The sequence below is a fragment of the Oryzias latipes genome, chromosome 1 (assembly GCF_002234675.1).
Source record: "Oryzias latipes chromosome 1, ASM223467v1".
Lineage (NCBI taxonomy): Eukaryota > Metazoa > Chordata > Actinopteri > Beloniformes > Adrianichthyidae > Oryzias > Oryzias latipes.
The window spans coordinates 36,099,261-36,123,514 of NC_019859.2; the positions used below are offsets into that span (position 1 = coordinate 36,099,261).

At 41.1% G+C, this 24,254-nt stretch overlaps 2 protein-coding genes across 7 annotated transcripts in view; both read left to right on the forward strand.

Annotated features, from left to right (window-relative positions):
- The window catches only part of LOC101163149 (adenylate cyclase type 9), a 51,388-nt gene extending 42,996 nt beyond the window's left edge, over positions 1-8,392 (forward strand). For both annotated transcript variants that reach the window (XM_011480969.3, XM_023961011.1), the window contains exons 11-12: positions 2,511-2,787; positions 3,308-8,392. In XM_011480969.3, the coding sequence (XP_011479271.1) occupies positions 2,511-2,787; positions 3,308-4,336 (1,306 nt within the window). In that variant the 3' untranslated portion in view covers positions 4,337-8,392. The remainder of the gene's footprint in view (positions 1-2,510; positions 2,788-3,307) is intronic.
- Positions 8,393-9,275: 883 nt separating this feature from the next.
- LOC101163392 (CREB-binding protein) overlaps positions 9,276-24,254 on the forward strand; it is a 42,933-nt gene continuing 27,954 nt past the window's right edge. For 2 of the 5 annotated variants that reach the window (XM_023961013.1, XM_023961014.1), the window contains exons 1-4: positions 9,276-10,187; positions 16,307-17,007; positions 22,236-22,412; positions 23,079-23,334. In XM_023961013.1, coding sequence (XP_023816781.1) covers positions 10,100-10,187; positions 16,307-17,007; positions 22,236-22,412; positions 23,079-23,334 — 1,222 coding nt within the window. In that variant the 5' untranslated portion in view covers positions 9,276-10,099. The remainder of the gene's footprint in view (positions 10,188-16,306; positions 17,008-22,235; positions 22,413-23,078; positions 23,335-24,254) is intronic. The other 3 variants (XM_023961018.1, XM_020706435.2, XM_023961022.1) reach the window with 3 other exon arrangements.

A 24,254-nucleotide genomic window follows, 5' to 3' on the forward strand; every position in this document is an offset into this window, starting at 1 on the left:
GCTCCCTAATGGATGTTGTCAGACTCTCCAGTAGAAAAGAAGTCCTTCCCAGTGCTGCTGATGGAGGCCATGGATCCATGTGGTGACTCTGAGATTTGAGTGTTGTGCTCAATACTTTCACATGAACAACTCTATAATATGCTCTTCCCTGAACCACTCGTCCATATCTGGTCTACCCGATCAGTTCATCCATCTGTGAATATTACATCACTTCCATTGAGCCAACATTGCAATATTTAAACAATCTGATTAAGATTTACTCCCATCATTTATATTCGTTTTGTACATTTGTTGTTCCAATATTGTAAACCTTGTTATTCCTAAGTAAACATTTAAAGGGCCTGTATCATGCTAAATCAAGGGTCTCAAACTCAATTTACCTGGGGGCCACTGAAGGCAGGGTCTAGCTGAGGGAGGGCCGCAACTGAGTGTCTGAGAGCCAGTACATTTGTATGGAACACATACTATACTATTAACTATACTCTATGATTATTGCTTTTCTGTACAAAATATACCTATAGAACTCTCATTCAAATCAAATAAAATACCTAAATAAAAAAATCAATAAGTAAATAAATAATAAGTAAATAAAACACTGCCAAGTTATCCATGCGACTCATCCTCATGGGAAGGTTGTTTCGCTGTGGCGACCCCTGATGGGAGAAACCGAAAGTGAAAGAAGATTCTTTAAACCACAAATCAGTAAAAGAGAAACGAAATTCAGTAACCACTTTTGGATTTTCTTTCTTATGACTTTTTGCACATTTAAACCCTGGTCACAAGTTATTGTAGAGCAGCCGGTCATGTTTGAGATCACCCAGGTGGACGCAACGCAGATCACCTGGTGTGTGATGTATGTTTTTGTTTTTGCTCCAACATCACCTGTCAAATATTTTAAAATACCTATTGATTAAAAAAGGCTACCAGTACAAAAATTACAAAACATTAAAATAATTATAAAGATATAATAACACAGATCATACTGAGAGGGAGAGGCAGATTTAAACTTCCTGTTCTCCTTCAGTCTCGCTGCAGCTTCGCCTGTTGGTTGTTTTATCAGCTCCACTCACAACACTCCAAAAGTGTCATTTAAAAAAAAACTGGCAGGACGCATTATCATTAAACTTTCATATTAAGGCAGGGGCCGCAAAACATCATCTTGGGGGCCGCAAATAGCCCACGGGCCGAAAGTTTGAGACCCCTGTGCTAAATCAACTTTTTCAGCTTTTAAGTTTTTTTAATGTTCTTTTCTCACTATAAACAACCCGAAGTGATATTTAACTCATACATGCATTTCTGAGTATTCCTGTAAAAACCTGCTCTCTGAGCTCCAGCCCCTCCCAATCCACCAAAACTAGCGGGTCCTCACATTGTGACATCACAAAGTGAGGAACCGCCCCTTCCAGGAAGAGTCTGCACTGCCAGCCCCGCCCCCAGACTAACACACACGCCCACTTTCTCAGTGGAGCTAGCGGTGATCAGCTTTCATGTGAACATCGATCAGATTGGATTATTTGTTTTCGTGGGAAAACCGCAGACACGCTGGAGAGGCCGGCTCTAGGATGACGTCATGAAATGGGCGGCACCCACAAGGAGAGAAAGAAAATAAATAAAATGACAGCAAAATTATTTTTTAACAACAAGCTGACTCTTTGATAAGTTGTGTCGCGTTGTCACGGCAACAGCTCCAGAAGCAGCCTCTGGCTCTGCTGCTGGATGAGGACTAACCAGCAGAGGAAAGCGGTTTATCTGCTAAACGTCACCTTCAGGGACCCAAAGCTTCATTTCAGAGGAAAGTTCTCCTCTTCCCGCTTGTCAATGAGGTCAAGGAGACAGAAAGACAACAAAGTGTTTGACAGTAAAGTCCACATTGGCAGATCGACCCAGCAGATTGGTGTTGATGGTCCAATGGGACCATCAACACCAATCTGCTGGGTCGATCTGCTGGGATCGACTGTGGAACGTCTGTCCACCTATGTTCCACTTTTCTGTTGCCATGGTTACCAACTGGTGTTTAGGCCAGAGCAATGATACAGAACAGTCAGGCGATGAGACCAGAACTACTTTTTTAGCAGATCATGATCCCTTTTTACTGGACCCCCTGCAGCCAATCAGAGTCCAGGATTCACCCGGCCATTGGAGAAGTTCATTTATGTCATATGAAACCAGCTTGTCTGCCATTTTCGTCTTCTTGTGATAGATTTACCATCAGGGCAAGACAGTTCAATTCAATTCAGTTGTGTCACACCTGTGGTGCACAGAGCTTTTAAGAAACATGCATGTAAAAAAACAACAATAGAAAGTAAAATGAAGCACAATAACAATAAAGCAGAGAGAGAACGGTAGTTTAAACATAGAAAAGAGCAAACCGGTGCTGATTGGATTTATCTTTGACAAAAAAAGGGAGTTCTTTCAGAGCATCTTATATAAGCACATCCTATATAATTGGTTCCTTGTTCTATTAGTCTTCCTGCTTCATTTTTGTCTGTTTTGTTGTTTTTTTCTCCCAGACTAAACACTTCTATGTCGACCCTGGAAGTATGCCAATCCAGCTCCGGCGCTTCTCGTTGTCTGTTTGACCTTTTGGTGCCAGAGGCCGTCCTGGCCTTCTTCTTACTTCTTCTTCTGGTCTGGTTCCTTAATCGGGAGTTTGAAGTCAGTTACCGTCTCCATTACCATGGCAACGTGGAGGCCGACAAGCACCGTGCCAAAATCCAAACAATGCGAGACCAGGCGGAGTGGCTTCTCGGCAACATTATCCCGATCCATGTTGCCGACCAACTCAAGGTTTTTATGCCATTTAGATAAACACTTGATGGTGTTTTTCTAATTTGTTGTCTTTTCGTTCAGATGTTCTGATGAGTTATCGTTAACCCATTCACCAGAGATGTAGACGTCTGAATAACACCCGCTCTTTCACATACCATCTCTCTTCGGCCGTTAACGTGTTTACCACGAATCTGCTGGTTCTAAGCAGAGAAAGGCGGCTTTTCATCGGCTTCCCGCCATTATGCAACACTTAATGCTGTTCTCCGCCACAGAATCAGCTGATTCTCATTGATTTTGTAAGCCCGTCACTCCTGTAAAGTGATGCAAATAGGTGAAAAGCTGTTTTTTTCCGCTTCAGTCCACTAGAATTACGTTAATTGAGTCAACGGCTGACGAGTTCCAGTAGTCAAAAGAATGTCAACACTGAAGAAAAAGCTCTGGTGTTAAAGGGTTAAAGTTACTCCAGCCCAATACCAGGACTCACCTGTGATGAGAATGTGTGTTTTGTTGTTCCTTTTTAATGTATTTTCTCATTTAGGTGACCCAGAGCTACTCCAAGAACCACGACAGCGTTGGTGTGATCTTTGCCAGCATTGTTAACTTCAGTGAGTTCTACGAAGAGAGCTACGAGGGAGGAAAAGAATGCTATCGGGTCCTTAATGAGCTAATTGGAGATTTTGATGAACTCCTTCGAAAACCTGAATTCAAAAGTGTGGAGAAAATCAAGACGATTGGCTCCACCTACATGGCGGCGTCAGGCCTGAACGTTCAGCAGCTGGCAGAGACTGAAGACGATTGTCCGCATGCACACCTGAGGGCGCTTTTTAACTTTGCCCTGGAGATGATGGGCGTCCTGGACGATTTTAACAAGAACATGCTGGGCTTTGGTTTCAAGCTTCGCATCGGCTTCAACCACGGACCTTTGACGGCCGGAGTGATCGGCACCACCAAGCTGCTCTATGACATCTGGGGAGACACAGTCAACATTGCCAGTCGAATGGACTCCACAGGTGTGGAGTGTCGGGTGCAGGTGAGCGAGGAGAGCCATACGGTGCTCAGTGACATGGGCTTAGACTTTGAATACAGAGGAACTGTGAATGTTAAGGGCAAAGGCCAAATGAGGACTTTCCTTTACCCCAAAAGTGGAGACAGTGCTTTCCAGGATGGGACTGAGATGGGAGCAGGAGGTGGACATTTGTCCATGTCAGTGCCTGTCAATCAGACTGAGGTGTCTTCTTTCCAGTTGGGAGCTCCTCCATCTTCGTCCCCCTGTCCCCTTTCCTCTTCTCTTTCAGTGTTTGTCCCTGAATTTCAATGCACTTTAAGGCCTGCTTTGGCCGGGGTGGAGTCTGGACCGGCCAAGTCCACTGAGGTGAGGAATGTAGGACACAGAGATGCAGAGAAATTACATCAGCAGTCCTCGAAAACAGACTTTCCCACCCCTTCCCATTCTGAGCAAGCGCCAGGAGCTAGCGCTGCTCCTCTTGCACTCCAGGAGGAAGAAGTGGAAGAAGAAGAAAGCAACGAGCTCACAAAACTCACCGAGGAGTTTTTTGCTCGCCTCTGATCCCTGGTGTTTCTTGTGCTGGACTGTTAACAAATAAGGGCAGGTTGTCTCTTCTTTGGAGTGCGGTATGATGGACATGGACATCAGCGATCTGACTATCCTCATGGAGGAGGAGCCTCCGTTCCACGGCGGATCATGGTGGGTCAGATCTGTGTGGAGCACAGTAGATTAAAACAGCAACAAAGGGATTAAAAAGGTTCAGAGGGAAGGTTATTTTTGACGTTGTTCGTGATTTGTCTTGATAAATTTTCATTAAGTGCCTTAAGGACAACAGTGAACAAAGGAAAACAAGTTTTAAGAACTTGAGGCCGCAAGCCAAGTTGTGGTTTCTTACTCCATGCTTTTCAAGTATTTCTTTACAAATATTTACTGTCGTGTCATGCCAGTTTTTTTTACTTGATCAAATTTTTTACATCACTTGAGGGAATTGTTTTAAATAAAAGCCAGTGCAGTATAATGGGTTGGGCAGGAAATAATGGGAAAAGGGGGGGAATTGCATAAAGCTCACTAATCCAGATGTTCTGCTTTGATGTGAGAACTTAAATGCAGTATTCACGGATGCTTGGGTTCCATTTTCAAGAAGATGCATAAAAGCAAGCTCCATCCAATATCATTTGAGTAGTAGCTACATGCACATCAAGCACAGCTCTTGCACATTGTTTTTCAACCACTTGTTGTGGGTAGTTATTACCAGTATTTGCTTCTAATTAGGATTAGGAAAAGTTTTTAAATCCAACAATAAAATGTAATTTAAATGAGGTCACGTGGATCTGTATGATCTGCATAAAAGCCTAAAACAATAAAGAAAACAATAAAGCACTTTAGACATGCTGAGTAAATGTACACTCCGTCTTTTAAATTTACAACTTTCTCCCTTTTGTCAGTGAAAAGATGTGCTGTCAAACCTAAATTAAAACTACTAATTCAGAAAGTATAGTAATCTGCCTCTGAGGACATTAAGACCCCCATACCTTACAGTATCGTCTCCCACAACCATTGACTGTATACAAGGACTGGACTAAGTGACTCCTCCCCCCTGGCGTTCTAAACATGAAGTGGCTTTAAGAAGCCAAAATTCCATAGACGTCAATAGAGAAAAAAACAGTTATTCAGTCCTTCTATTGGTCGGAATAACCGTTCTGTATCTGATACCTTTTTTTAACATCTTGGTAATCCTCTTTTCTTTCATGGTATATTTTTAAAGTTCAAGTTATAAACTGACCAATCAGATGTCTCAATAAAAGTAGGTGGAGCCTGCTGGCTCCCATGTCCAACATTCAAAACCTTTGACAGATTTTGTGCAGCCCATTTTCAAATGGTAGGGGTGTGGCCTTCCAACAAGCTCACTCCTGATTGACGAAAGTGGTTCCCATAGAAACATTGGCTCGGACTGATTTCTGCTCACTGATGATGTCTGGCTCCAACATGGCGGCATCTGTATCGTGAAAAAATTGCGACTGAATTGACTTTTTGGTTGGAGCCTGGAGTAAAGCATTTTCAGTGGATGACATCACTCTGACTCGGTCCAGTTCTCACATACAGTGAATGCCTACAAGCCACCATGATCGTCAAGAAACACAAACAGTTTGGAATGCAAGTTTAAAAAGGGACAAATAATGTAAAAGACACTTTTTTGTTTGTGAGTTTTTCTTTTGCGTTTTTATTTAGCTTTTCTATGCATTTTCAATTGGAGAGAAATAATTAAATAAATGGATTAGATCTGTGCAGAACTCCAATACACTTATAAAGTACTAAAAATGTGTTCTCTTGAAATTATTGGAAATAAATCAATGCTGGCCTTTAGGAGGAATTGGGTGTTTCAAACGGATTGTTTAATAGACCTGCTTATTAAAAGGAGCATTAAAATGAAAGTTTAGAATGGAGTGGGAAAGGGACTATCGCTTTGTACTTGGAGTGACTTCACATCAAGGCTACACAGACTGGGCAGTCCTGTGATTAAACGCTAAGGTTGTTTATTATTTGCCTTCGTGGGGGAAAAAGAAACCATTTGGTGATGCTTTTCTAACGATGCGTCACGCATCAAGCGTGTCCCCTGCCTTTTGGTGTGTGACTTGAGTCGACGGGTTGCTACTGTTATAGTCTATCTCCAAGTGGAACCGTCTACTGTATCAATGTCGTGCCACTTTAACTGAGTGTTCCCTGGGTGCAGCGCAACCTGAACTACTTGATTGTGTTATGGTGCCTACATAATGAGTGTATTATTCTTTAAGACAGTTTCAGTGAGCTTGTTTGAAGTCATCCTGTTGTTGTACTGAGGATAGTGTATGAATGTATGTCACAGAAAACGCTCCGACAATGATTTCCACAACTTTTAATTGGACAAATGTTTCCCTGAATGTTTCTTTTGTATCTTTTCCAGAAGCTAAAATGGTGTGAATAATTGTCTGGCTGTGTTCAGTGATCTAAACTTAGTTTGTGCTTTTGTCTTTGCCCTTCAACGCACTTCCCTACAATCTGTTCATATCTACAATACATTTCACTAAAAATGAACAGTAGAAAAGCTTCACCATTCGGTTAAGCCACCCTTCAGCTCCCGTTTAAACTGTTCGTTGTCTGTACAGAATCTATAGGTTGCAGAATGTGAAAAGGAATGCAAAAGAATATTTAGGTTTTCTCACCTCGCCCTCTGGAGGAGGGTCAACCTCCGTGTCCCAGTGTCTTTTCTGTAGAACAACGTGGCCCTTTGCAAAGATTGAGAGATGATTCAAGTGATGGGCGTCCATCTCTGCTTTCCAGGCTGTCATCTGCAGAAGGCTTTGCTTTCCACTGCCATTGTGTATTGTGAACAACCAGTGCCTTTTAATTTGGTGAATGTTTCATTTGTGTGTGTAAGCTGTGGTTATCACAACGCTTCATCCATGTCGCATAAATACAAAAACCCAAAGAAGCAACAATCACTGTAGCCCGAGACTAAAAAAGTATCACTACAAGCACAAAATTAAGAATATTTGGTATTATTAAAATTAATGTTTTTGCCAAACATTAAGAACCAACTATATCTGACAGAGACGCATTAGTGTCACTCACCGTTCTGCCTTATGTTGTCACGTGATGGTAGAGTTTCGGACTACAGGGTCTCTACTCAGACCAGTTTCCCATTGCTGATGCCGACGTTCCCCTGCACTGCACGTTTTTTTAAACCAAGCATGCCTGATGAAGCTCATCAGTTATGCAACGACCTGATATCCAGTCAGTTGTATGAACCAGACAATAGGAAAACGCAACTATTTTTCAAATGTCGCCAACTAGGACGCACCAACCAGACGCACAATGCCAGAAGCAGCACAAAAATGAGCACTGCCAGATCAACACTGTTTGCGTGTAAGCTGTTGGGTTTCTTCTTCATTGGATGACATTGTTCCTCTGAGTTTAAAATCTTTATTCATGATCCTTTTATTTAATTTCATCACCACTCTTTTCAGGTTTATGCTGGACATGAAACATGGAACTCTGACACGAAACCCATGGTGGTGAATGACAGGGTGTGTTTTTTCTATAAAGGTGGTAAAAATGTTGGTAAAGAAAAAAAAACAGCAGCTTTGTGAATCAGTGATAGATTTGTTATTTCTCTTGTTGAAATAGTTTGAGTGGAATTTAAGACAGAAAAATAAAGGGAAAATGTGAAATGGTATAGTCTGAGGGCTTCAAAAAACACACACAAAGAAAACCGCTCTATGGCGTTTCATACTTAGTACAAGGTATTCAATGAGTTTGGGGCACAGGTTAGACAGTGTTTGCATTACAGTGCATATGATTTGTGTTCATGAATGAAATGTAAATTGTTTGTTTTGTGCATGTTATCCATGTATCGACTATCAACACATAATCGTAATCTACACACATTTGCACAAAGCACTCCGTGTTTTTACAGTTATTTTTGTCACAGATGATTTTTATACATTGTGCATGTGACAGATTTTATCCAAAAAAAAAAAGAAAAAATACTGATTTACTGTGAGTCTGTATGTGTAAGTGTTGAAAAGATTTTCTCCCCTTTTTTTTCCAACATGAGAGAAATAAATCTTTAAGAAGAAATCTTCAGTGTGCATTTGAAGGCAACAATTGAAGTGAACACTAGTTAACGTGAACGTAAAGGTGTGAGGGGTCAAGGCCGTGCCACACAGCCACTGCTACGTACAGGAGGCACATATTGCACGGTTGAAAATTGTTCAACAGCTCCAAACCGAATTCACGTAAAGACACGTCAGCCGAAACCCTCGTCGGACGTCTGCGCACATCGAAGAACGCAAGAAACACTTATGTATGACGTATATCACGCATGGCCCACGGAAGATGGATATTTCATAGGTTGAAAATGCTCAAAATGTACCCAGTGGCTGTGCGTCGACTGTTAAGTTGAGTGTTTGGCGTGTTTGTGGCTTTGCACTTCCAGAGTGGATCAGACATAAGGCTTTGTTTGCATTTGGCTTGTCATACAATGTCTGGAAAGAATTTTAAATGATGATCAGTTAACCATACAGGCTGAGGGACAACTTCACTGAAATGTTTTTTTTAACTTTCATTTACAGCAGCATTCACTGAGAAATGTTTACTTATAAAAACAACTGTTAAGCAAAAATAAATTAATATATAACAGGTGATTGGGAAATTTATATAAAAAATCATTCTTGATTTAAATACTAAGATTACAAAATATATTAATAATTATGACATATTAATATTATATTTATTGTATAATAATAAAGTACAATTATGTTTTTTTTATTTTCTATAAATATTCATAGTTGTTTTAATGTATAAAATGAAAATGAGAATTCTCAAAAGAGGGGAAGACTTGGAATGTTTTGACTCATGTTCGGCCGTCGAGCGCCCCTAGCGGGTAACCGGGGTACTGCTCACGCAGGGCGTGAGCGCGTGACCCCTCCCCCTCCAGAGTCGATCTGGAAAAGAAAAAAAACTTTTTTGTATCGAAGGAATCAACAGCCGCCATCTTGTTGTGGCTCGGAATTGGGATTTCGTTTCAACACGGGGTTTCACTCAGAAATTAAACATACATCTTGGGACATGACAGCGTCCTTTTAGCGAAAATCAAAGCTTGAAAATACATAGAAGTGATTTTATGCGCAAAAACTGGAGCTAGCTTGGTAGTCGTCGGACAAATAGGTCCGTATATGTCTGATTTCCCCTTCTGAGTGTGGCGTTTCTGCTCGTGTCGCCTTTCAGGAGCATTATTAATCGTTGGTAAGCTGAGGCCACGTCATGACTTTATGTATCTATATGTATGCTTTTTAAGACACAAACTGGTGTGCATCTGTGCATTTTGGGGGCGCTTTGCGCGATTTTTGCATGAAGACATTTGACGTCACGCAAAATGGGTACGTCGTTGAACATCTAGCAATTGCCCGTCTCCCGAAATGCTGCAGTGTTGTACCTGATTTTTTAAATGGTCGTTTCGAAACGCGTCCTGTTCATGGGGATCGTTGTAGTTGGGGTTATTTAATGACAATAATGTGGGTGTTGGGTGTTGGATTAACATGGGGTGAATGGCGGTGGCGAAGCGGGGCGCTATTGCATCTCTTTTGAACGGCTCTCTGACACAGCGAGGAGTTGCTAACAGTCAACTTAGCTGGAAGCAGCCAATTAGCTAGCTGTTAGCCAGTTAGCGAACGCTAGCGGGCTGCCAGCTTGCTAATGCGCTAACCGAAAAGGAGTTTTCGGGGGGGGAAAAAAGAAAACCCTACAGTTAGTCAACCTAAAAATCTAGGCAGACGTGGAGGAGGTATGGCTGAAAACTTACTCGATCACGGACCTCCCAGCACCAAACGGCCGAAGCTGAATTCACCTGCACTGTCAGCGTCTGATGGACAAGGTAAGGCCCTCAGTCACACATGACAAACGTATCACCTATCAACCATTCTTCAGCTTTCATTCCTAACACTTCTGATGCCATTAGTCTTGCCACTCGCTCTGTTTTAAGGTGACTTTCTGTTGGCGTGACTCTTGGTGGTGGCAGTTGTTTGTTATCCTGACTGCACGTTCAGCTAGTTTGACAGAGTTATTAGCCCGTATACTGCCCCCCCTCCCCCTTTAACATACATGTGTAATATATTGTAATTGTCCAACTCATCCAACGTCAACATAAACAATTTGCCAGCTTGACCTTGTTTAAACACTGCCACATATGTTCAATATGGAGTGAATAGTCTTGTTTTATTGAAGCTGTTGTTTAAAGCATGTTGTCCTTTACCATCCAAGATCATGCATGTTTCAGCCAGAAGCATGTAGTTGACATGTGCACGCTTCTGAATGCTCAGGAAATGTTCATACAGAGTGTGATGTCAACACAGGTAAAGGGTTATTCCTGTCAACTCTTTAGCTATGCTTTACAGTAGACTTCATTACTATGTTTAAGGGGAATTTATTTATTTTGTTTCCAATAAAGTACAACCAAAAATTAAATTTCCCACATGCATACTTGAAGAAGTGCGTTGATTTGTTTAGATTTTCTTAACTATGTCAATAAGTGTAGGAGACTCTTCATCGTGGACCTCTTTCCTCTCTTTTTGTAGCACATGTCCTGTAGATTAGTCAAAACAATGGTTCTGTTAAGCAATGTGTCTTATTTATTAGAATATTTTAGTAGTAGTTTGTTGGTTGTAGGAGTGTATAGAGTCGTTTGAACAATTCGATTCAAATCATCTTTTGTGGTTGACGATGGGATTCGTAGTTGATTCTTGTTCATTCTGAACGATCTGATCCTCTGTCCTAAAGTGGATCCAGATCCTCTGCCCTAAAGTGGATCCAGATCCTCTTTCCTAAAGTGGATCCAGATCCTCTTTCCTAAAGTGGATCCAGATCCTCTTTCCTAAAGTGGATCCAGATCCTCTGTCCTAAAGTGGATCCAGATCCTCTGTCCTAAAGTGGATCCAGATCCTCTTCATCCAAACTTCCAGACAGAAATTCCTGCTACTGATCAGTTTTCCAGATTCTTGGATTTCTTCCAGATCATCAAGTTAAATGAAATCTGTGTCCAAACCAACAAGTAAACTAGAATGAATGTCAAATCCATTCACATGTTAGTTTCCTAAAGTTCACCACTGTTGTTTTTCCACATCCAGAGAATCCAAAGGGAACATTCTTAGAACATTCTAGACACTGGATGGTCACATGACTTTATTCAAAGTCTGTCCACACATTGGACTGGAATGATGGACTGATCCGTGTTCATGACATCACACGTGTGTTGATGCTGTGATTGGTCGATTTTATGCTATAGTAAAATAAACCTATAGTACCTCATCCCAATTGGTATTTTCCAAGATTGATTAAACTATTTAATTTTTAATGGTTCAATTCGATGAACAACTTGCCTCAGATCGATCTGGTTGAATATATCGATTAACCGTTACGCCCCTCTGCTTGGTTAGTTTTTTTTGATTGTACGGGTCTATTAACTTTTAACAAATTGTCAAAAGAACGCTGGGTATTCTAAAAATTGCATTATCAAAAAAAATCTTTTGTCCAAAATTATGAGCTGAACTATATTGAAATGCGTCTTTTGAGACATCTTTGAGACATTGGTAAAGATTGATGGCACATAACGACTTCCAAAAGAATCTGTCCATGCAAAATCACTCCCCAAGTCACTTCTGAAATACTAATATTACATGTTTTTTAAGTATATTTATGCAAGTTTGTTAGTATTTATTTTCATACAGCTGAAAAAGTTTAAGTTACGTGTGATTTTGAAAGTTTACGTTTCTATTAGTCAACGTTTGATATAATTATTAAAGCTTGTTATGTGTTGAGTTTGGCTCACTTTTTAACTAAAGATTTTCTTGCAGTACTCTACCAGAGTTACCAGTCTTCTACGCTAAACTAGTGCAACACAGTCGGCTCTAAAGGAGTTCTTGTTCACTTGCATCTGCAAAACTTTTTATGACTTATGGCAGAGCTGTGAGGTAGCTTTTCTGATAATGGCTTTGCTCTTTTAAAGCCCTTTTAGCAAGTAATGTGGATTTATTTTTGGGTTTGTTGCTAATTTGAAAGACGTGTCCGTGTTTAACCCTCAGCATAGAAGACACATACAGACTGCTGTAAATCATTTGCTTCGAACAATTTCTCTCAGACATGGAGAAGTGCTGTGGCACTCTGTTTGACCAAGCATGTAATATCACACATTTGACCCCAAAAAAGATTAGTTTGTTTTTTTAAATAATTCTGTTAATCAACAACTCAAAAGTAAAGGCTGATTTTGATTATTTAATTTTCAATAAATTTTAACTTATTGTTACTTTTGAACGTTTCAAGTCATTTCAGTGAGCATTGTGGACTTTCTTTCTTAAACTGAGGGGTTCCAACTATTCTGTCCACCACTGTAACCTAACCTGACAGAGTCAAATGTAAAAGGATTTATGGTAGAGTAAAAAGCAAACATATGTTTTCTATTCAGCTGTAATTGTCACTTTAAAAAGTTATGATAAATAAATAATGAGTAATTTAACATTAAGGAGTAGTTACATGTATTTTTCATTACATTTAGTTACATGTATAAGTTCTATCTGGCCGCTTGAGGACGCTATGCTGATGTAGCCCTCAGTGAAAATGAGTTTGACACCCCTGCGTTAAAGCATAAAAAATATATTTTAAATGGTTTACAAAAGTATAGGATCAGGACCCTGAATCAGTATCAAATTTTATGACTATTTACTCAGTGTAGATCAAATTGAAAGCCTTGTTTCCTGCATGTAGTCCTACCTTGGGGTCTGTTCTAGCTGTTCACACTTTTGCTAAAGGCATTTATCTTTCAGCATGCAGGCAGAACTTTGCATTGCACGATGAGGCTGCTAGCGTCACTGGTAAGCTTTTGGTAGGGTGTCAAAAAAGATCAAAATAATGGAAGAAGGGCTGTATTATTTTACCATAAACTGACAAATAGTGTCATGGTAAAGTATATTATGGGTGTTCTGATTCATTTGCAATCACTACTGCTATATGGTCAGTATACTTTGAAACATAGATTAGATTTTACATCGAAAAATTTAAAAACTAAAGGCTTGTATTATTGCCTCTTAATGCAATTATTTGTTGATAAGAAACGATTAATAGAGCTTTCTATGATTTTTTTTTTAATGACATTCTGCAGCACTGAGAACATTGTGGTTGCTGTGTAGACTCGATGGGGAAGAAGAGAGGAGGAAGAGTAAGAAAATAAAAAATGGATGGTCCCTAGAGTCAGAGAAACCCCGTCTTCATTGAGCACTTTCATCTTGATGCCTGAGGACAGGTAGCAAGCTAGAGCAGCAGGTTTGTTCAGTAAAGCCCCATTTACCAATAAAAGTGCCTTCAATTAAAGCAGACATATACTGAATCCTAATTTCACTGAAGATTGCCGCCAAGCAGCTTGTGGTATCATATCTGCTTCATTGCTTTTGTTTTTGAAGGATTTAACCCAGAACCTTAATAACTGCATGTAGTTTGACTTTTCATTGTAATTTTCACAGTAACGTTTATGACCGTAGCAAATATTTGGGATAAAATAAACTTGGCATTTTTAATTTCTTTATAGAAATACAGATAAGTAATGAAGTGAAAGAACAGTGAGATCATAAAATAATTGAGACATAAACGGGTTAGTTAAATATAACAACGCACCTCTCACCCTCCACGGGTGGTTTCTCCTCCAAGCTGGGGTCCTCCACCAGAGGCCTGGGAGCTTGAGGGTCCTGCAGGATCTTAGCTGTTCCTGTTCTTGTCTGGACTGAGAGGTCTGAGGTCTTTCCAAGTATCTGTTGTTGGGGGTTAATGCCCCCAGTGCTCCAATTACCACCACTGTCACCTTCACTTTCCAGGCTTTCTCCAGTTCTTCTCTGAGTCCCTTCTATTTCTCCAGTTTATTATGTTCCTTCTTCCTGATGTTTCCTCGCATCACATCTGAGGTTATGTGGCGTGAATTGAGTGTCGGTCACAGCAAGTCGCACAGCAGCTCGTTTTGAATGTTGCAGCGCAATGTGGACATCAGGCTCAAAACCAGAGTTCCAATATTTGAACTTTGGTGAGGTTAACTCAATTTTTAGCCAAATTAAGAAAAAAAAACCCTGTGTCATATTCTAGGAAATGGTTTCTGCAGAGTGGTTGGAGTTCATTAGAAACTCACCTCTGAGTTGTGAGAGGACTGTTGCTGCACGGCACCCCCAACCCCTGTTCCCCTCCCCGTTGCTGAGAGCTCTTTGTTTGAACATTCTCCCACTGGCTTACCGCCCCTCACACCCCCAACATAACATTATCGGGGCAAACAAAAGCAGCAAAACCAGAGCGATCCAACCGTACAGTTTAGATCCAGATTCTAGGTCAAACGAAGAAAACAAAGATGCCCAGACGATCAATTTGTCTGACAGTGGATGATCAGAATGGAGCAGAGCAGGGAGACTGTGGCATTGGTTCATTTTCTAAATTTTAATTAGTAGGTCATAGTTTTGTGCTATGAAGTCTGTAGAAGATGTTCATTTCCTCTTTAGTGTTAGATTTTAGACAGAAACTGACACAAATTGCATGTTTTGTGTGTTTGCTTTTTGGCGTCAAAACTAATTTTAATGAAATGAAATATGAAAGGACTGAAGGGCTCAGCCATTAGAATTGGCCTTTTATGTCAGCAGAAAATAAGGTACTGGAAGTGAAACATAAACTACAGCAGAGCCATTTGTGTGTTACTCAAAAAAAGTTGAGAAGATGAGGCCTTTTATTTTGTAAATAAGAAATGCTATGGGGAATTATGTGTTGTGCACATTTGACTTACATGTTGTTATCTTAGTTACATCTTAAGGGCAAGCAGTGGCCAAAATGAATGTTTGTTTTCCGGGGCTCTTCTACATTTGTGGGTTTGTCGAGATTTAATTTATAGTTTTTATGAGTCTGGGTTGTTGGTTTATTCATAGTCTTCAGTGTTGTGTCAGTTGTATGTTTTTGTCACACCACAAGTGAGAGCTTTGCAGCTCTCTTTCAGTTTTAGTGTTTAGGTTGTGGGCCAGGGGTCTCAATCTAAATGTATCCAGGGGTCACTGGAGGCAGAGTCTGGGTAAGGCTGGACCACGTCAGAGATCTAGGGGGAAAAATGTAAAAAAAATCCTCAGCCTAATTCCTTGGATGCCCTATGAGAAACTACGGCAACGTCATATTTTATTCACTAATTCCTAAAGACTATGTAGTGCGGGGCTGACCAGTGCCTTCGATTTTAACTCAATGCTGACTCATGCTCACTGCTTTTTATTAATTTATCCATTCAAAAAAAATAATAAATATAAACATTTTACAAAGACTAAATATGAATCATGGTTCTGATAATGAAAACCTGCACAATATATTAAAATACTGTAAATTATTTTTTTTCAAATATCAAATCATTCATATACAATGCATTCTGTATGCATTCGATAATGCACTAGATGGTCACTAGATTATAACGCTAATCTAATGACCATCGATGCACAGTCATTTCCAGGGAACTGAATTTCAGAATTGTAGATTTGGAGAGTTTGTCAAAATTGCAAATACCCTATATAATGCAGTTGTAGTGGAGGAATTTGGATTCAACTTATGTCTCTTGGCTGGCCTGAAGGTGCGTTGAGGTTCCCCCGGCAGAATTTGAGGAAACCTCTGTGCACAGGGGTCTGCATTTTTGCTTAGGCAGCTGCCCTTGAAACTCAGCTGTGAATAATTTGACATGGAAGGATGGATGAGTGGAGGATGGATGTATGGGTGGGTGGATGGATCGATCGATGGATTGAGAATCAATTAATCAATGAAGGGTCGATGGATGGATGCTTTTGATTTTAAAATCAACTATAGATGGATACAAAAAGATTATTTTAGTGTATACTGCAGACATAACATGTCCTAAAATTAAAGAAACCTAAGAGCTTTTGAACAACACCATGAAAAACCATGTAAGAATTTATATTAAACATGACTTTTTTTATTTCATTTTTTTAGAGCTCGGATCGTTGTCCTGGGATGATTTGGAGAATGACCTTCCTGATGAATTAATTCCCAATGGAGGGGAATATAGCCATATGGGTGGAGCTACTGGGCCAGGCGGCACCTCAGCTGGTCTGAGTGGGAATGGTGGTGCCTCTATTGTCCCAGATGCTGCTGCAAAGCATAAACAGCTCTCTGAACTTCTTCGGACGGGTAGCACAGCCAATATCACAGGCACTGGGCTCAGCTCTGGCAGCCCTCAACCTGGTGGTATTGGGACACAGCTGGGAACACCGCTGGGTAAGAGCCCGCTTGGCCAGGGCTCTCCAAACAGCCACCCATCACCCCAGGCCCAGAAGGCAGGAACACCTACTGGAGTAGCAGGGCAGAATACCAGTAATACCACTGCAACAATGGGCTTGAGCACAACTGGTTTCACTCAGACTATGATAAACAATAACCAGGGTCATGCCGGACTCCACAACCAAGGGGGTCAGCCTCAACCTGGTCAAGTGATAAATGGCGGGATTGTACCTGGGACCGGAAGAGGACGTGGTGCTGGAGTAGCAGGCATGCAGTACCAGGGACAGACATTACAGGCAACGGCACCAGGAGCAACTGGAAGTGCTTTGGCAGAAACACTCACTCAAGGGGGACAGCAGATTGGAGCTCATCCCACTCTTGGTGCTGCCCAGCAAGCAGGCAACATGAACAAGGTAAAATGTGATCCTAGTTTAAGTCAGTTTGTTTTCATGCACGCTTTAAACTAAGTGGACATTGATGTACAAGGATTACATGACATGGCTTCTAACACAGTGGTGTGGAAAAGTGTTTTCACATGTCATTAATCCTGTTTGTTTCCATGTTTGACGTTTGTTTCAAATCACCAAGAAAATGTAAATATTAGAGAAAGATTACACACAGTAAGGCAAAAAAGTATTTAGAATGCCTGTAAACGCCCTTCTTATTGTGCTTACTATAGTACTAAATTGTAATTTTTTAAGGATTCGCTTGTGAAAAACATGCAAAAAATAAGAAATCTTGACACTTTCACATAGGGTTGTGCAGATGGTCGATACCATTGTCCATCGTGATGGCTGACTGGCATCACAACAATGGAGAGACACCATCGTGATGCCACGCCCCCGCCACGCTGCAAGTCGACACCATAAGCCGCGGTTACATGTGCAAAATATCTTGATCGGATCAATGGTTGGATTAGAATCCAACTGTGTACATGGGCCCAGAAAAACGTTTTCCAATTATAACAAACGTTGACACGGTCACACTTTCGGACTGAATAAATCATTCGCACATGCGCAGTAGTGTTTGAAATACTGGAAGAGGAAATGAGTTCCGCTGAGAGGCTACATCCATAGATATCTGGCAGCTCTGTAAGATACGAGATGATCTTCTAAACGGGCTTTTATTAATGTTACTGTTATTATGAAGCGCCTGTTCGCTCATTATTTTAATTATAATCCGTGTGGTCAGTGCTTTTCCTGTTGAAGAATGGAGCTGGAAGAAGCCAGGACTAAGAGAAGCTAACAACACGCGCTAACAACATTTAGCCTTTGATGAACATAAATCCATGCGGGAAATGCTGCAATCTGCATCCTGGCTGCACGTAAATATGTGGGAATAACATCAGCCTTTATTTTGTCGTCACACGACAGGAAACACAAATCCAGGTGATTGTTTGAACAGTTTCTAAGGACTGAGCCACATTTTGCTTTGAAAAGCTCACACACACCCCCAAAGCCGCTAATTGTGCTGATGGTCCGAGCTCTGCTTGGACACGCACTTTTACCGGAAGACCCGGTTCTCCTGAGTTCGGTAGGTCGTTCACCTAGAGCTGCGGGACGGATGGCAGTCCAAGTCTCCCACACATAGCGCACACGTCACGAAGCATCCTCCCTTCCCCTCAAACACAAAGTCTGTCTGCTGTGCTCAGGGTCTCGGTCGCTCGGCCCACCGGTCCACTTGACTAATCAAGTGGACTACACTTCTTTTCTATATATATATATATATATATATATATATATATATATTGTCAAAGTGACTTCCCTCAGTTTATACTGGATCATCGCGGATGAGTCATTAGTTGGGAAATAAAATAAATGAAGTAATAAAGTGAAATAACGAATACTAATTATGTAATAACGAAAAATTAACCCCCCCGACGATATCGTCGTCCATCCCGATGGTTCACTGCAAACATCGTCAACGGCCAATTTAAGGGACATCGCCCAAACCTAATTTCACATAAACAATTGTTACACAAACTATAGGTGTCATTTAAAAATTGTTGGAGGAAACTGCTTCAGCTTTGGACATACACTGGGGCAAAAAAAAGTATTCAGTCACCCACCAATTGTGGAAGTCCTCCCACTTAAAAAGAAAAGAAGGCCTGTAATTTTCCTCATTGGTAGACCTAAATTATGAGAGACTCAACGAGAAAAAAATCCAGAATATCACATTGTCTGATATTTAAAGAATTTATTTGCAAATTATGTTGAAAAATAAGTATTTCTTCAATAACAAAAGTTTAGCTCTGTACTTTATTCTATACCCTTTGTTGGTAGTGACAGTTGTCAAACGTTTTCTGTAAGTCTTCACAAGGTTTTCACAAACTGTTGTTGGTATTTTGGTCCATTCCTCCATGCAGATCTCCTCTAGAGCAGTGATGTTTTGGGTCGCTGGGCAGCACAGACTTTCAACTCTCTCCAGAGATTTTCGATGGGGTTATGATCTGGAGACTGGCCAGGCCACTCCAGGATCTGGAAATGCTTCTTATGAAGCCACTCCTTCGTTACCCAGGCAACGTGTGTTTGGGATCGTTGTCATGGTGAAAGACCCAGCCATGTTTTCATCTTCCATGCTGATAGGAGGTTTTCACCCAAAATCTGACCGTACATGGCCCCATCCATTCTTTCCTTTACACTAGGGGTGTCAAACTCATTTTCACCGAGGGCCACATCAGCATAGTGGCTGTCCTCAAAGGGCCAGATATAACTGAAAATACATGTAACTACTCTTTAATGTTAAATAACTCATAATTTGTATATTATATCTTTTTAAAGTGACAATTCCAGTTGCCTAGAAAACATATGTTTGCTTGTTATTCTAGCATAATAAGTCCTAATGTATAGTTGTCCAATCCGATATTTCAAGTCAGATTCCCCTTAGATATTAATAAAGACACACCAATTTAAATTTTTTATTTTAAGAAATGAAAAACGTTTATGCTCTCGCTGGCCACAGAAAATGACATGGAGGGCCACATTTGGCCCGCGGGCCTTGAGTTTGACACGTGCTTTACACGGATCCAGGATGGTCCTTTTGCTGAAAAACAGCCCAAAGCATGATGCTTCCACCCCCATGCTTTACAGCAGGTCTGGTGTTCTTTGGATGCAGCTCAGCATTCTTCCTCCTCCAAACACGACGAGTAGAGTTCCTACCAAAAAGTTCCACTTTGGTTTCATCTGACCATAGGACATTCTCCCAATCCTCTTCTGGATCCCCCAAATGTTCTCTAACAGACTGTAGACAGGCCTGCACGTGTACCGGCTTTAGCAGGGGGACACGTCTGGCCCTGCAGGGTTTGAGTCCCTGGTGGTGTAGTGTGTTACTGATGGTAGCCTTTGTTACTTTGGTCCCAGCTCTCTGCAGGTCATTCACTAGGTCCCCTGTGGGGTTCTGGGATCTTTGCTCACCGTTCTTGTGATCATTTTGACCCTACGGGGTGAGATCTTGGGGGGAGCCCCAGATGGAGGGAGATTCTCAGAGTCTTGTATGTCTTCCATTTCCTAATAATTGCCCCCACAGTTGATTTCTTTGCACCAAGCTGCTAACCTGCAGATTCAGTCTTCCAGCCTGGTGCAGGTCAATAATTTGGTTTCTGGTGTCCTTGGACTGCTCTTTGGTCTTGGTCATAGTGGAGTTTGGAGTGTGACTGTGTGAGGATGTGGACAGGTGTCTTTCTATAGATAACCAGTTCAAACAGGAGCCATTAATACGGGTAACCAGTGGAGGACAGAGGATCCTCTACAGAAGAAGTTAGAGGTCTGTGAGAGACAGAAATCTGGCTTGTTTGTAGATGAAAAAATACTTATTTTCCACCATCATTTAAAAATAAATTATTTGAAATATCAGACAATTTGATTTTCTGGATTAATTTTTTTTTCATTTTGTCTCTCATGGTTAAATTATACCTATGATGAAAATTGTGGGAGAACTTCCCCAATTGGGGCCTGACTGAAAACTTTTTTGACCCACTGTAAAGTGCAAAATAAATTTCAGACATAAGTCTGAAAAACCCAATTAGCTTTAGATATTTTTCTGTTCACTTGGGTTTCATTTTATAAAGAAAACAACTGTTTGGTTATATTCATGCATTATGCAAAAAATGGCTTTAAATATGCAGCAGAAAAGGACATGAGGGGCCTTAGAAGATTTCAGAGTGGGAGGCGACTGAGGAGAAAGTAGGAGGCAATCACCCGAGCACTGAAGGCACCAGGTGTCGAATCAGAAAATTTGGGCCTTTTTAATGCATTTTCCAGACAGCTGATGTGAAAGTAAGTAGAGAAGGAAGATTTAGTTCTACTCTTTCGCTGTTGACAGCTGTGATTTTCACAAACTTGCTGATCCACGACACAACGTCCAAAACCTTTGAGGAGAAGCCCCTGAAGGGCCAACGTTTGTAAAATGAACATAGTCAACTTTAACAAAGCAGCACAACACTGTGCTGAAATAAAGCCCCCCCCCCCCCCCCCCCCCCCCCGACCAGCTGAAGATAGTGAAAAGCATTTTTACAAGTTTCCACAAAAACAAAAATTATGAATACATCTTTAAATGTCATTACACTGTAAAGTCAAGAGAAACAAGGACACACTTTTAAGCACAACATAGGCTTTGTTGGGAGAAAGTAGCATTCGCTGTGGATTCATGTCTGTTAATATTTAGAAGATATCATTTTTTTTTTATGAACGTCCCATGAAGTCATTTGCTGCATTCATCCTCCATGTCGTAAAGTCTGGTCTGTGAAAATGCTGTCAGACATTAAACCAGTTTACGGTCATGCTGTGGCGACACACAGAACAGCTCATTAGCATAGCATCATTGTAGCATCGGTGTGTAACAACACTGCTATCTATCTCCACATCAACACTTCCTGCTGTGAGTCCAGCAGGTTTATCCTCCACTTCTGTCTGGATCCTGTTAAAAATCGACCCCATCAGCCAAACCAGACGCTGCATGGAGGTGAAATAACAGGAGTGACTGAAGGGGGGTGGGGGGGTGGGGGTCGTGTTCTCGTGTGGTGTGTACCTGAAGAGGGGGAGCATTAAAGAAAATCACCAAGATGAGGCCTAATAAACAAATAATAAAGACGGCTAATTTAGTGCAAACATTAGCTTTGACACCTGGAACATGTACCAAAATGCTGGACAGATGGAAGAAGTGACATAAATACAACAAAAGAATTTAAGTTAAAAAAAAGATGCAAATATTTTACATGTCAACATAGCTGAGTTTAAACGGTGTGTTTATCAGTATCTAATATGCAATTTTAATTTTTATTATTATAAGTACTTTGTTTTTTTACAATTGCCTGTTGCAGTTTATAACAAAACGGCAGCTAGCAAAGAAGAGGTAGCTCCACTTAGACGAGAAAAAAAAAAGTAAATTGATTTCAAATTGACCGTATATACCGCTTTTAAAACAAATCACTTATCATATCATAACTTTAAAGTGGAATTTTAGTTAAAATACCTGTCCAAAGTCAGACTTTTACATGCAAGATGGTTGTCCATACTCTGGACAGACACTTAACCTTTTGATCAAACCTTTTCTGTCATTTGAACAAAATAAGAATTTATCACGGCCCAGTTAACAGAGCCCGTTCTGCTCGTTAAAAAGTTTTGTTTGTTTCTTCCACATGTAGCTGGGCTTGGGTAGCAACGGAGGTCCATTTGGGGCTCAGTCGTATGGTCAAGGTGCTGCGGGACCGGGCCAGCAGCTAACCTCTCAGCAGCTTCAGAGCAAGGCCGCTCTCGCCAACAGCCTGCCGCCGTTCCCTAATGAAGTCAAAGGGGCCGCTGTCACCAACATCCCAAATATGGTCAGTGCTCTTTGCACACGTCGTCGTCAAGACATATTTGGAGGAATGCTATAGAGCATTTTATTTTAGTTTATTCCCCCCATTTTTTGCCGCTTAACTTCTACAATGTTTCAGCTATTTTAATCATTCAACTATCCAAATGTTCAGCTCTTTTAGCTTTTTCCAGCTGTGACTTTTGCTCCTTCAAATCCTTGAACTTTTCAAGATATTCTAGGATTTCTAGGATTTTTGCCGCCATTGAAATACATAGAGGATCCTTGGTGCAGGAGGTCGCTGGTTTGATACCCGGCTCTGGCATTTTTCACAAACAAATCTTTGTTATTGTGGTGTTTTTACTTTATTTAAGGTCAACTTTTATCATTTCTTTCTTTTTTTTCCTTCCAATTATGACCCTTTAAGTTTCATTTTCATTCAGCAATAGCATTCAACCTGCATTTTCTTCTGGAAATGCAGCTCCTTTAACAGAAATACATGGATTTCAACAGAAGTCCATGTTTCTGCATAAATAATCAACAAGATTATTGTCTTACCAGGAAACAAACAGAGTTAAACACTGATGTTGTAAATCATTTGATATCCTGCCAAATGTTGCCTATTTGTTGGTTTATTTGCCGTCCCCCCCCCCCCCCCCCCTTTTTCTTTACACACATACATCATCTCCAACAGCAGCCACAGCAACAGGCAGCTATGCTCCCACTGGCCAACAGCGGCGGAGTGGCGGTCCCTTCGGCGGGCCCAACGGCCGATCCTGAGAAGCGCAAGCTGATCCAGCAGCAGCTGGTCCTGCTGCTCCACGCACACAAGTGCCAGCGTCGGGAGCAGGCCAATGGGGAGATGAGAGCCTGTGCTCTGCCTCACTGCCGCACCATGAAGAACGTCCTCAACCACATGACGCATTGTCAGGCTGGCAAATCCTGCCAAGGTGAGCTCCACACAGTTTGACCGGAAAACAAGAGACAACTGTTTTACTTTATCAAGAATTGATGTAGTTCATCTGATCTCGGCAGAAAGGCTCATGACGGGCTAATTGTTTGGTACTGTTGGGCAAACCATTTCTTTGTCAGAAGGGTGCGTTCATAACAGGATAGGCCAGCCACGCGTCCCACACACAAACACCAATCAGGACAAAGGAGCTTCAGAAACAAATGTCTGGAGCAGCCTGTAGAAAGTTGGCATTTTGAAGGTGGAGATACAGGAACTCCTTCCAAATAACTTGTCTCAGATTGGGAGAGTTTAATGTGTTTGTTAGCCACAGTTGCTCCAAAAACATTAATTGTTGTTCAACTGCTGACTTTTAAAGAAAATATGTTCTCAAATACACCTGATCACTTGCCTGAGATGATAGGATTGATTCATTAAAGCTGGACCGCAGAGCGAAACACACTTTATTTAAACCTTTACATTTGTTGTGAACAAAATACTTAACTTTTTTTTTAACTTTTCACTTTTGTCTCATGTTGTCCGTTTGATTTATTTGGTAATGGAGTTGAACAAAATTCCTTTGAATCCAAATTCTTCCCCCATCCCTCCAATTGTAGGGCCATGTGGAGGGATAAGAGTCTCTGAAATAGTTTTTCTTTTTTTGCTTCACGTGGCTGTGCTCTGACGCACAGAAGTACGTCATGACCTTTGGTTCTAGCATGACTTTTTAAAGTCATAAAACTGAAGTATTTTCCGAGCGCCGGCAGCTACGCGCTAACGTGGATGTCCGGGGACTATTGATGATGTCATCAAGTGGGAGTGACGTCTGAATTAGAAGACATTATTTTGGGAGGGATACATGTCGGGGTAGGGAATGAGGGAAGAATTGGGATTCTGCCATAATCTTTTGTTACCAAGTTA